Source organism: Vollenhovia emeryi, unplaced genomic scaffold (genome assembly GCF_000949405.1).
Source record: "Vollenhovia emeryi isolate VEMERY1.0 unplaced genomic scaffold, V.emery_V1.0 DF939210.1, whole genome shotgun sequence".
In the NCBI taxonomy this organism is placed as follows: domain Eukaryota; kingdom Metazoa; phylum Arthropoda; class Insecta; order Hymenoptera; family Formicidae; genus Vollenhovia; species Vollenhovia emeryi.
The window spans coordinates 588661-600533 of NW_011967156.1; the positions used below are offsets into that span (position 1 = coordinate 588661).

At 44.8% G+C, this 11873-nt stretch overlaps 2 protein-coding genes across 3 annotated transcripts in view; one reads left to right on the plus strand and one right to left on the minus strand.

Annotated features, from left to right (window-relative positions):
• Positions 1-777, minus strand: part of LOC105561216 — a 5690-nt gene extending 4913 nt beyond the window's left edge. The window contains exon 1 of the mRNA XM_012010996.1: positions 607-777. Within this exon, the coding sequence (XP_011866386.1) occupies positions 607-777 (171 nt within the window). The remainder of the gene's footprint in view (positions 1-606) is intronic.
• Positions 778-1728: 951 nt separating this feature from the next.
• The window catches only part of LOC105561200 (ATP-binding cassette sub-family G member 5), a 19439-nt gene continuing 9294 nt past the window's right edge, over positions 1729-11873 (plus strand). The window contains exon 1 of one of the 2 annotated variants that reach the window (XM_012010972.1): positions 1729-2170. Coding sequence is in view for 1 of the 2 variants with exons in the window: in XM_012010971.1 (XP_011866361.1) it covers positions 7731-7736 (6 nt within the window). In the remaining variant the exon portion in view is untranslated. Of the gene's footprint in view, positions 2171-4868; positions 7737-11873 lie in introns of those variants that run through there. The other variant, XM_012010971.1, reaches the window with a different exon arrangement.

The following is an 11873-nucleotide window of genomic DNA, read 5'->3' on the forward strand; positions in this document are numbered from 1 at the left end:
CGGTCACATCTCGCCACGCGCTCGAATTGGGAGGTGGGCCGGGCTAAGACGACAATTTTGAATAATTAATTACTCGTTATCTCTTGCGAAAATTGCAAAATGGTACAGGACTTTTCGACTCGGTCTAGTCCGCTCTACCTGCACACCAAAAAAGTCCCCAATATTCAATGACACCCTGTATAGATGGATTAATTTCAATACGCTATTTGATTTTTACACTTCTACAAATGCTGATAATACCATTTGTTTTAGAAACCTGCGAAGCATCGGTTAGTCTAAACTAGCTAATTATATTAGTCGGTATCGCAATATTATTATATTATTAAGGAAATTAACGTACGAACTCTCACAGGATATTGGAAGTAATAAATAACGTCCGAGAGAAGATGCGGAGGACACCAGAGGCGCTCGCCAGATTCGTCGCGCACTTGACCGTGCCCGGACCTCGACAGTGTGTCGGAGGCGCGAGTGCACTTTACCAAAGGAGCCTCTCCCGCACTCGCGTCGATTTCCCACGATCTTCTGGCACCTCCGCAAAATGGTAGTCCGATAATGCGGCAACGCGAGAGCCGTGCTACCGCGGCGCGGATTGCGGCGCGCACTGACCAACGCGTAAAAGTGACTCGCTCGAGCGAGGCTGGGTACCGCGAGAAACGCGTAGCCGCAGGTAACGATACCTGGCTGGCTGCCCGGCTGGGAGTTGGCTCTCTTCGAGGTGAATGTCTTCTCCGACGCGGGCCCGCGAACGGGAGGGGGACCGACCCCGAGCGGGACCATCGGCGTAAGCAGCCCCGGCGCCGCGCGTTTCGACGTTTCGCGCGAGCTAGGCGAGACGCTGCTCGAATGCCTCGATCTGCGAAGTACCGTAAAAATACCATGGCGTTTTTGCACGCGGACGTCGGGTCTTCCCCCCCATCGAGCTTCTATCTGCGATAAACCTGGCCCACGTTTTCTCGAGATTTCGTCGAGAGCTCTCCCCCCTTTTTTTGTAGAGACGTGGAAGGCCCATATTCTCAATCCTCCTTTATCGATAAAAGCGCCTCTAGACTGAATAAAAATTTCGCTACCGTAGCCAATCATGGTTTGCTAAAGATATTTTGCTGCCATAACTAGAAATTATCAAAGAAATACAAAGGGCGTGAAAATGCAGTTTTATAAATGCCTTTTCCGGATTATTAGGAGACGCCATGTAAAGGATGCATTTTGTATTTTCATTATACATTACTATTTATTATATTGTATTACATTATGTGTTGTCATCGGAAGTAGACAAAATCGAGGCGTCACTTTATCTTGTACCCGTTCTCTACCAAGGGAAATCAGAGTCTTAATTAATTCCAGCATTACCGTAAGACGTATGCAAATCTGCGTGATTGGAATATAAAATAAAAGTGGCGTGGGGACTATTTCTTCGGCGAGTTTCTCGATCAACCGGATAAATGTTGAAGAAGGAAGAGGCCCGATGAAGATACTTTAATTAGCTTCTCTCACGTCAACGTGCGTTCGCTTCGCTCTTTGTGCATCCGTTTTGCATCCGATTTCTACCCCCAAGTTATGCCTCCGCTGCCCTTTGAAAGCACCCGTGAGTAACTCGAGTACACGTCCGCTGCGCGTGAAACAAAGCGGAGAAAATGCGCGACGAAAGTGGCAAGAACGTGGAGCGACGGTGCAAAAAAGCGCGGAGGATCCACGCTGGTTGGGCGCAAGCTATCTCGCGGGCCCGGCGCGTTCACGCCACTGGGAACCCGTCGGTGGGGTACCGGTGAGGCCCCCGGAGAGGGAAACTCGTGGGGGCCCTCGGTGGGCTCCTCCATCAGCGGTGGCGGCCAGCGTTCGGTCAGGACTCCGGCGAGTCGCGTGATATCTGCCGCTTCGCTTCGGTCGCGAGCCGAGGAGGATATCCCGGGTAAGAGTCGACGACGACGACGACGGCGGCGGCGTCGCCTGAGAGAGAAAGATCGTTTTTTTCACCCCCCGCGGGTAGAACGACCCTCCCGCACGCAAGGGAAGTGCGTATCCCTATTCCCTGTCACGCGAAGTGCGGCGGGTCCGATCGGCCGGCGATCGGCGCGCAGGAGGACGACGAACCGGAATGGAGAGGAGGCAGCAGCGTCGTCGTCGTGACTCTACCAGCTTCCAAGGTTGAAGGCCCAGCGCGAATACACAGCCGGTGAGTCATTGTCACGAAGATCAGAGCGCGGCAGCGCGCCTGCTCTCCCTCTGTCTTCCTCTCTCTTTCTCTCTCTCTCTCTCTCTCTTTCTCCACTTCTCGTCCTCGAGCTGCGGACGCCGAGTCGCCTTCGCGCGTGTTCCGCGATTTTTCGAACGTGCTCACAAAAGCTCGTCCATCAACGATGTCGATTAAACTTTGCCGGTTTCCATGGGACGGAAATAAACTTGCTTTCTTGTTTCCACTTTTGCCGATAGCTGAGTGCAGGAATCAACCCCTCGTAAGACTAGACGGATTCTTTTCACGTTAGATTGTTAGACGGATTGTTAGATAAATAATCGAGATTAATAATAAATGACGGCGTTGTCTTCCTTTTTCCCCCCGAGTGTTTTTCTAGATTTTATGGAGACGGAGAAGATATTTAATTATTTCCGATAATTTTCGAAATAATTTAATCCGACAAATTACGTTGGTGTAAATTAAGTTAGCATGACTTGGGCGTTCTTTCAGTCTTTCCTCAGATCTCTTTTCCTTTGATATTTATCTACGAGGAACTAGCGAGGAGCTCGTTAAGGAATTTTCTATGGCGAACAAAAATATCTTCATTTTACGTTCGGAAACCTACGTTCGCATACTCTCCAAAGTAATGGTATAATTAGATGAAGGAATTGTTTGCACGTGATGCGAGCCTCGCGTGCGTGTCTGATTATGCAGCAAGGAAAATGTCGCGGCGCTTTCGTTCGGGAACGCATTCTCAAATTCTATGGGATCTATAGAGCGGATCGACCGCCTTCGAAAAAGTGGTAACGCCGGGCTTGTTAATCACCTGTTGCTTTCACCGGCGTACCGGCGAGTCTTTCTTGTTATGCAAAATCAGGTTCCCCGCCGTTGAACCGTGAATTAAAAGCTCGCATACAGCGGCGCTGAAAAAAGGTTCCACATGCATTTGCTTCTCGAGGAAGGAAAACGCATAACCCACTGAGCGCTCCTTGAAAGTACGATCGCATAAGCACGAGAGAGAGATAATTGTGCGTATATTTCCTCGATTTCTATATCACTCAAAGAACTGCTAATAAAATTGCTACGGATTCACTTAGGAAAAATTAAAATGTTAACATTTTCTTACATGTTCCAAAACGTCCACTCTAAATTTTAAAGTAAAATAACATTTATTTTGTGTGCTACGCGTGTGCTACTTTTTGACAAATTATAAATGTTTATTAATCAACGCTATACTTCACGTTTATGATTGTGTTCTTTCAATCGTGTGATGTAATAAAAACAAACAGGATAAGTAAACTGTACGAATAGTTACAAATCAGAATAGTTGAAATAATTTTTACGAAATGTCGATATCACACGTTCTGTTTGATTTTGTGAAATAGTTGTGTTAAAAGAACTCAAAATAATATTCAATTTTTAAATAACACACATAAAAAGTGTCAAGTTATTATGTTAATATAAATATAATACATAAAAGTGTTACGAAAATAAAAACATGTACGTTTTATGTTAATTTTACATTGAAGTGAGAATCAAATCTTGGTAACACAAGAAAATTTTAACATTTGAATACACGATTTTTTACTGTGTCTAAAGAAAGTGCAAAGTATTAAAAAAAAAGAGTCAATTTAGTGTTGCGGCAGTCGTTATTAAAATTAGTCATTCGCATGTGCTGATGATAATTTTATTTAAAGAATGATTTATAGCTCACGTTACTGATCTTTTTCCTCCGTCTTTTAGTACCAAATAAATAATTTTTATCGCGAAACGTAAAATACTTTGTGTTGCAAGACGACGCAGCTCATTGTGTTGTATTTCGCCACACTCTAAACTGCGGTAGCGCAGTTTTCTATCATGTGCGCGTGAAACCACTATTTTCCACTCGTGTTACATGCGGGGATAATGTTTTACTTTCCCGAGTGGGCGGATTATTACTCGATTAGATTACAAGCGCTGAAAGCGTCCGATTTATGTCGTTAGCGGCGAGACATTGCTCAAGAGCCCTCTTTTTCGTTGGAAAGAGTAATAATAACAGACTATCTTCCTGCTCAAGTACGGTGGCACCTATTTTCGAGCAATAGAAAGAAATATACCGGAACCGCCGAACATCCTTTCGGCCTAGATCTTAAAATCGGAATCTTTCTTCGAGCCTCCCCTTTAATAATAATTTTGCAACGTACTACCATTCCTCTTTCGAGTATTTTTCTAACTCTTAAGTCGCTCAAACAATTGGATAGTTATCCCACTGTATTAAATTGCGTCTGTTAAATTTCAATCCAAAGTGCAAATACGGAAAAGTAGCTGCCACAGCTAAAGGCTACACGTGGTAACTAAATTTCAGCTGTAAAATTTGAACAGCTAAATATTTTGCTACTGTGCCTATTGTATTGGGTGCGACAGCGAACCGTTTGCTGTGCTTTAGAAATTTATAGTTATGGCGGCAACATATTTTCAGCAAACCACGATTAGCTATGGTAGTGAAAATTTTCTTTTCCGCGAAGTCTTCGGAGTCTGCTGGCGCCTTTTCCCTCCCGCTTCCTTTCCACGTTTTTCTCTGGGAAAAAGAGACAGTTAGCAACCCACTTTGGGGCCCACAATTAGTAATTAAATTATTTGGATTGTTCGTAACACTCTACTCTGGGAAAATTTGTGACCGTTTTTTTGTAGTTAAGCAACTTAACATTTCGGTTAGATGCCCCTTAAGTGAAAATTATTTTTGCGTTACTGAATGTCGACAGAACTAATTGAGAGAATTTTGGTTAGTATTACTTTCAAATCTTGAATATAGATAGAATAGCTAATTGCGATGTTTGGTTACGCGGGGTAAAATTCGTAAAAGATTAGAGCTCCGAACAATCTAAATAATTCGACTATTATAATTGTGGGCTTCAAAATGGGTTGCTAACTGCCTTTTTCTCTCAGAGTTTCTCTCTCCAGGAGATATCTTTATCCATATTTCTCAAGAACGCATTTCCTTTCATTTCCGTTAATAAAAAGTAAAACCGCTCGCGCCCATTACTTCCTTCGCGCGTTACCACGTTAGCGTATGCGAGGCCCTGGCGATCGCGTGGCGGAAAGGTGAGGGTTCAATCCTTCAATCCGTTCACTTCGATCGGACACTGCGGATACGAATGCATAATCGTGCCGCGAATCGCCGTGATTTTCATTAAGGGCGCGCGCGACGGCCGGCCGTACCTCGGCGAAATCGTGGAGTCACGCCGGGAGACTTTAACGAGCGCACAGGAGCACTCCTGGACGCTTCCTCGCACGGTGCTTCGAGTGATTTGCAATTTCAATTGGATCTTCCTCCCTTTTCGTCCCGTCCTTCCTCCCCCGCGTTCGCAGGGAGAGGCACACCGATTGCCACGGTGGAATATTGAAAAATCTCCCGGCTGACCTCGCTTATATCCTGCATTCTCGCGACGCTTCACCGCCCGATAATGCCCATCATCGCTTATAATGAAGTAGTAAAAGTGCTCTCGGCATTCAGCCGCTGTCTAATTTTATTATGATTGTACGTGACGTATTATCTGTAGAATGGCAACGAAAATACTTTCTATTTGATTAATAATACGCAGGTGTAGTTAACATCAACTGTGTGTACCGGTGAGAAAATATCTCTAAATATCTTAAATATGATCTGCGTCTCTCCCGACCATCTTTTATTCCCTAAAAAGAAATTTCGCTAATTATGAACTAAATAATTTTTCCTTCGACTCTTCGTTTTCTCTAATTGAGAGACGTTAGGAACAGATAAGAGGCGAGATTCACGGGCACGATCTCTTTTCCTAAAGCTGTAATCGCGGGATTACTGGCGTTTAATTAATCGAGATAATTAGCCGCGAGCGCGCACTTCGGATTGTTTGAGGTGCACGCGTTATGTGGGTCGGCGGGACGCGGTTTTCGGTAGACTTTCCATCACGGTTTCCAACCGCGTTGCGTGTACGGGTAATTATGGCTGTAACACTATAACAATCCAGGCCATGGTGGTATTTTATTTAGGTACACGGACACGGGTGCACGGTTCACTGGCGTACAAACGTAGCTATAGAAATTGGTGCGTGGGATAGTCTCACAGTGGATTCTGGAGATCACGAAATCGAGATATTGTTTCCGTTCGCCGGGAGCCGGGAGAGGACTAAATAAGCGGAGACATTCCGCGGTTATATATCCCTCCAATTTTCACTTATCCGACTCGAGCCACGCGAAACGCGGTGGAATCCATCCGCGAGAGAAAAAAAACTGAAATCAATCTGGCCACTGCACTTCGAAGATCGAAGCTGGAGCTGAAATCAGTCTGGCAGCTTCGAAGACCGAAGTTAAAGTATCTCGGTTCTCTTCCAGCTCGTTGAACATTTCTTTTTTTTTTTTCTTAATACGCGAGGCGACACGAGCGTGCGATAGACGCTCGCGTTTTCGAGAAATGCGGAAAGCGCGGTTTTACGGAAAAAAAAAACACCTGGCTCTCGCATTGTCCGAGGGAGGGAATCCTCGCATGTGTCTTCAATTCCCCGCAAACGTTCTCGTTTTCAACCGCTTAACCCCTTGAATCGCATTAAGCACCCGTGACCGCGGATCCAGGCTCGCGATGCGAATTTGCGATCGCCGCAAGAGCGATCACGCGACCGGCGATTTTTCCAGGTATCGCGCGCGAGCACAAGGTACATATACGTCCGGCGAGATATTAGACGTCACTTTCCGCCTGCTTTCGACATGCTCAGCTGCGCGCAATAGGCACATGCAGCGGCGGGCCCGTTTTTCCGAGCGTATCATCGCCGGCCTTTACGAATATATCGCCGCGGTCATATCCGCACTTTCCTTCTCGTATACTATGTATTAAAACGGCGATCCAGTTGCGCGCGCGTGCAAAAGGCCGGCAAAGAGGCCGCACGAGACAAGAGTGGCGTTTAAATGGTGAATTCATACCGCGAAAACGCACGGTCGTCGCTCGATACAACTGTTGCAGAAACGGGATATGCAAATGAACAGTTAACCGGGCCCCGCGAGAGGCGGTTATCGGTCGCCGCAAAAAAATCACCGTATTACGTAAACTGAAAAGGACGTAGGGGCACCACCGCGACACAGTTCTGTCGCTATTACATTCATACGAGACGCAATTATTCGACCGTTGTGTAACACTTACGCACTCGGAGTGTGCGGCGGCGGGAAGGTCTCCGTGGCTGCGATAAGATTGGCGTTACAGAATCTTTCGAAAAGAAAAAAATTATAAAATCGACGTGAACGAGGTCGTGAATCACGAAAATCTTTTTCACGGAGGGGGAGAGAGAGAGAGAGAGAGATGTCGGTTTAATTACAGAATAAGTTTCCACCGCGACTCCGACGACGTATTATTTCCGAGATGCTTCTTTATGAACGGTGTTGGCCAAGTCCCCGCGATGTCTCGCATCCGTAATCACGCGTGGGTTAAATCATTCCATGCACGATCGTGAGACCAAGCAAGGACTAACTCGACGTACAGCGGGAACCACGTCCATTGTCATTGCAGAAGCCGACGCAATCCTACCTGCGAGAACCCGCGGGCTCTTTCTCCTTTCATATGCGGGTACAGCTCATGCGGGAACGTCTCGTCGCGGTCGCCCGTGTTGCAGTGACACGAAGACCCCCGGGTGAACCTAAACCCGCGGCTCCGACCACCGAGAGGTCGTGCCACATTCAGGAATGAATCCTCCATCGGCTCTGGCTCCTTATTAGAATTGCAATTATCTTATCGTTTTTTCATTTCCTACGTCTTTCTATAGCTATTGTCCTGTCCCCGTATTAAATTATATCGCATTCTCGCTATGCGAATTTGCAACAGATATTCGGTGAAGCTCTTCATTTACATATAAAGTGGTGCTAGTTACTGCTCCACCTTGTGTATTTAAAAATTTAGAAATCTAGAAATTTAGACCTCTTCCTGTTTTCTATATTTAAATCTCACTCTATTTTAATAAATACATATATTTTGAATATTAGCGGCGGACGGTGGTAAAGCATTTTGGCGAGTCCTCGAAAATTAGGAAAAAAAAAAATAGGAAGCACAGTCGGCCGCGCTCGTGCGAAAAAAACAAGAATCTGCTGCTAGTTGGGGCCTCGCGAACGTATAATACAGACTGTACCGTTATTTCTTGTCAGTTAAAAATGTCAGCTGTTTGCAAACGTACAGCGTAAGGAGTTCCACGGCGACGGATCCGCTGAGCCGTTGATGACTTCACCGACGAACACGTGTTACAACGCAGTCACCATTACGACGGCGCGGAAAGATATCACAGCTATTTCTGCGGGCGCGAATTAATCCAACGCGCACACGGCGTCGTATGACACAACATGCTGATTCTCGATCAATCCGACACTTGTCTAGCAGTAAAACTACGCGCGACTCACATCCGCTTTGACCGAGCAGGAGATTCTGCTAGACAATCGCACTTCGAAAGGGAATAATTAACTAACATTCGTAAATACGCCGAACGATGCGGGCGCCTTTCTGTCCCTCCGCGGAATAATCGATTTCCGCTTTCCGCACAGACTATAGTAGCACAGTGCATTTGGCTAAACATTGGTCCAATGTTGGTTATACTAGAAATGCATTGGCCGGTATTGTTCGTGGAATAAATTGTAAATGTTGCACGATAATAATTATATAATATTAGATTTATATTGGAAGCGTATTGGTCAATATTTAACGATGTAATAAGAATATTGGTCTAATATTGTTAAATAGATATGTTGCCTAAATAAGAGAAGGCGTCAATCTTAACATATTGGACCAATATTGGGGATACTAGATTTACATTATTTCCCAATATCGCGCCAATATATTGTGCTACTACCCTAGTAGCACAGTGCATTGGCTAAACATTGGCTGAACATTGGTCCAATGTTGGCTATATTAGAAATGCATTGGCCGGTATTGTCCGTGGAATAAATTTAAATATTGCATGATAATAATGATATAATATTAGATTTATATTGGAAGTGCATTGGCCAATATTTAACGATGTAATAAGAATTTTGGTCTAATATTGTATCGATATTGGACCAATATTGGGGATTACTAGATTTGCATTATTTCCCAATATTGCGCCAAGATATTGTGCTACTAGGGTATGATGATCTCCGTCAACCAACGGCGATCTGTGCTCTGCGAAAGCACTTCTTTTTCTTTCTCGATAAGATATGGTGTGCGATTTCAATCTCGCCGGTTCTCACGGGAGCAGGCATCAACATTCTTGCGAGCCAGCTCAGTTTCAAGGGAGACTCGCTGATGAGTCACTTCTAACGGGAAATTCCGGGATGAGGAGGTAAAAAAAATGTCATTCCATCGGCATCTGCGGTAACTAGAAATGCGCCTCGTGTATCATCCGGAGTGATTCTAAGCCGCTAAAACGGATTATGTAATTCTGCGCATTCCACCACGGACGACGCAAATGTAACATCTGCGCTGACGCGATATTAAATTGTCATAAGTGCCAACAAATCGCACCTGCTACAAGAGTATTGTACAAGAGAACACTCTGCGGGCTAGGGTGTAGTGTGCACCTGATCGGCAGTGGATAGTTTAACGTCTGTCTTTAAAGAAGCGAAGCTCCTGCAAGACGGAGAAATCTCGGTGATTTTTAGGTCCAGATAAACTCCTCGGCACGCGCGTTTTTATGATAATTATGCAGTTTCGAGAGACTCGATCTATTCTTATGCGAAGAAGAATTTCGTTATTGAGTAACGATTCGCGTCTCATTTATGGCGACAATTTTGCGGGTGTAAAATACGGTGACAGTTCAACAAACGCACCCGACGTGTATTCGCCGGACACCCGATACGTTTTCGCACTCGCGTGGAACTCGGAAACGTGAACGCATACCGCAAACTGACACGTGAAGACGAATTAAAACCTGTTGTGGCGCCGGAGCGACGAGGCAGATGGTTTATGCGTTTCTTGCCGCTTGCGTTTCGCAAGCAGTTCGAAATAATCGACGCCGCTCGATTTACATCACCGTCGGGAGCCAAGGTCGATCCCCTCTCGCAGGCAGGAAGAGATGCCTCCGATTAATTTAATCATCCCTCGATAATCCCGCAGCTTGTCCGCGCGCGTAAGGTATCTTCGAGTGCACGTTGGCTCCGAAATTCATTAGGGCGACGCGATGGGACTTGTTCTCCAATAAGTAATGGCGATCGTTAATTCACGGCGCCTGAGATTAACGATGTTGATCCTATTGCCTGGAGAGGCAATCTCGTGTCTTCTTTTTTTACACTTCACGGAGAGAATTTTCTCTCTATTTTCTCTTAAAGTTTATCTTGAAAATCATGGGATCGTGGAACAACACTTTACGAGGAGTTTTGTGAAATCTTACCATACATTTTACTAATTTTACCATACATTTTACTAATAAACGTAAACATAATTTTACCATACACTCCACTAGTAAAATGTACAGGCACTAAGTATAATTACTAGTGAAATGTATGGTAAAATTTAAAAAACTCATAAAATTCTTCGAAATACCGCGTTATCCCACGATCACATAATTCGTCAGGATAAATTTGAAAAGAAAATTCCCTCCGTATTTTATATCGCAAAAACGACAGGTCGAGTCGCCTTCCACTTTCTACCATCGCGTTCTATTCCGAAGTTTTAGCAAAACCGTAATTACCCGTCGGAAATATACGTATACCAATCTCGCATCTAATCTCGACGAGGATTTTATTTCGCAACTGGAGAGCGCGGTGTCGGCACGTTTGATTGCTGTGTCGCGAACGCGAGCTCTACTCCGGATGTTTTTCCGAAGGAAGTTGTTCCGGGACACCCGTTACGGAACGGATTTTCAAGCGTCGAGGGTGCAACGTGCTCGCGAAGAGACATTAAACACGGCAATGGCAATGAAACAGGTGCGCGTTTTTAGGTCGCGCGCACCACCGTTAAATGGGATGCTGCGTTCGCTTCTTCCCTCGAGGTATATCCGTACACGTGTCCCCGCCGCAAACGCGATATTTATCCCCGTGCCGAGCACCTTCCCGGGCGCCACAACGCGAGCGTGTATTTCTTCTGATAACGGTGATGAGTTCTTGACAGCTATTTGGTAGAACACGACGTCGCGCCGCAACGCGGAACGCGGAAAGCAACAAGCGCAATTAGACGGCGATTAAATGGAAAAAATTACGGTAATTAACAGTCGCGATTAAACATGAGACTACGACGCCGAGCTTATCTCACGTGCGATTAAAACGTTGAAATATTATTAAAGCAAAAATAAAGTCGAGTAATATGATAACGAGTTCATGTAAAGGTTCTAAAGTAGAATGAAATGAGATAAAAGATAAAACGCATATATATATAATAAAGTCGAGTTAACGAAGTACTCGCTGGAAAGCAGTAAGAATAAAATCTGCTGTTTAAAAATGTTAATTATTTGAAAATAAGTCGTTTAAAGCTCGATAAATTTGTTTTCATGATGATGAAGAAAATAAAATTTGAAGCTACTTGTAACGCGATTAAAAAAAAAGACTTTCACGTTATAATAAAGTCAAATTAACGAAGTACTTGCCGGAAGAGATAGAATAAGAAGAAGATTTGCTGCAGTTGTTACAAGATGACACGTTTAAAGCTCGAACTCGAGTCAATCTATTTCGGACGTGCACTGCATAAAATCGGAAGCTACTTGTAACGCGATTAAAAGAAAGACTTCCACGTCAGAATAAAGTCGAA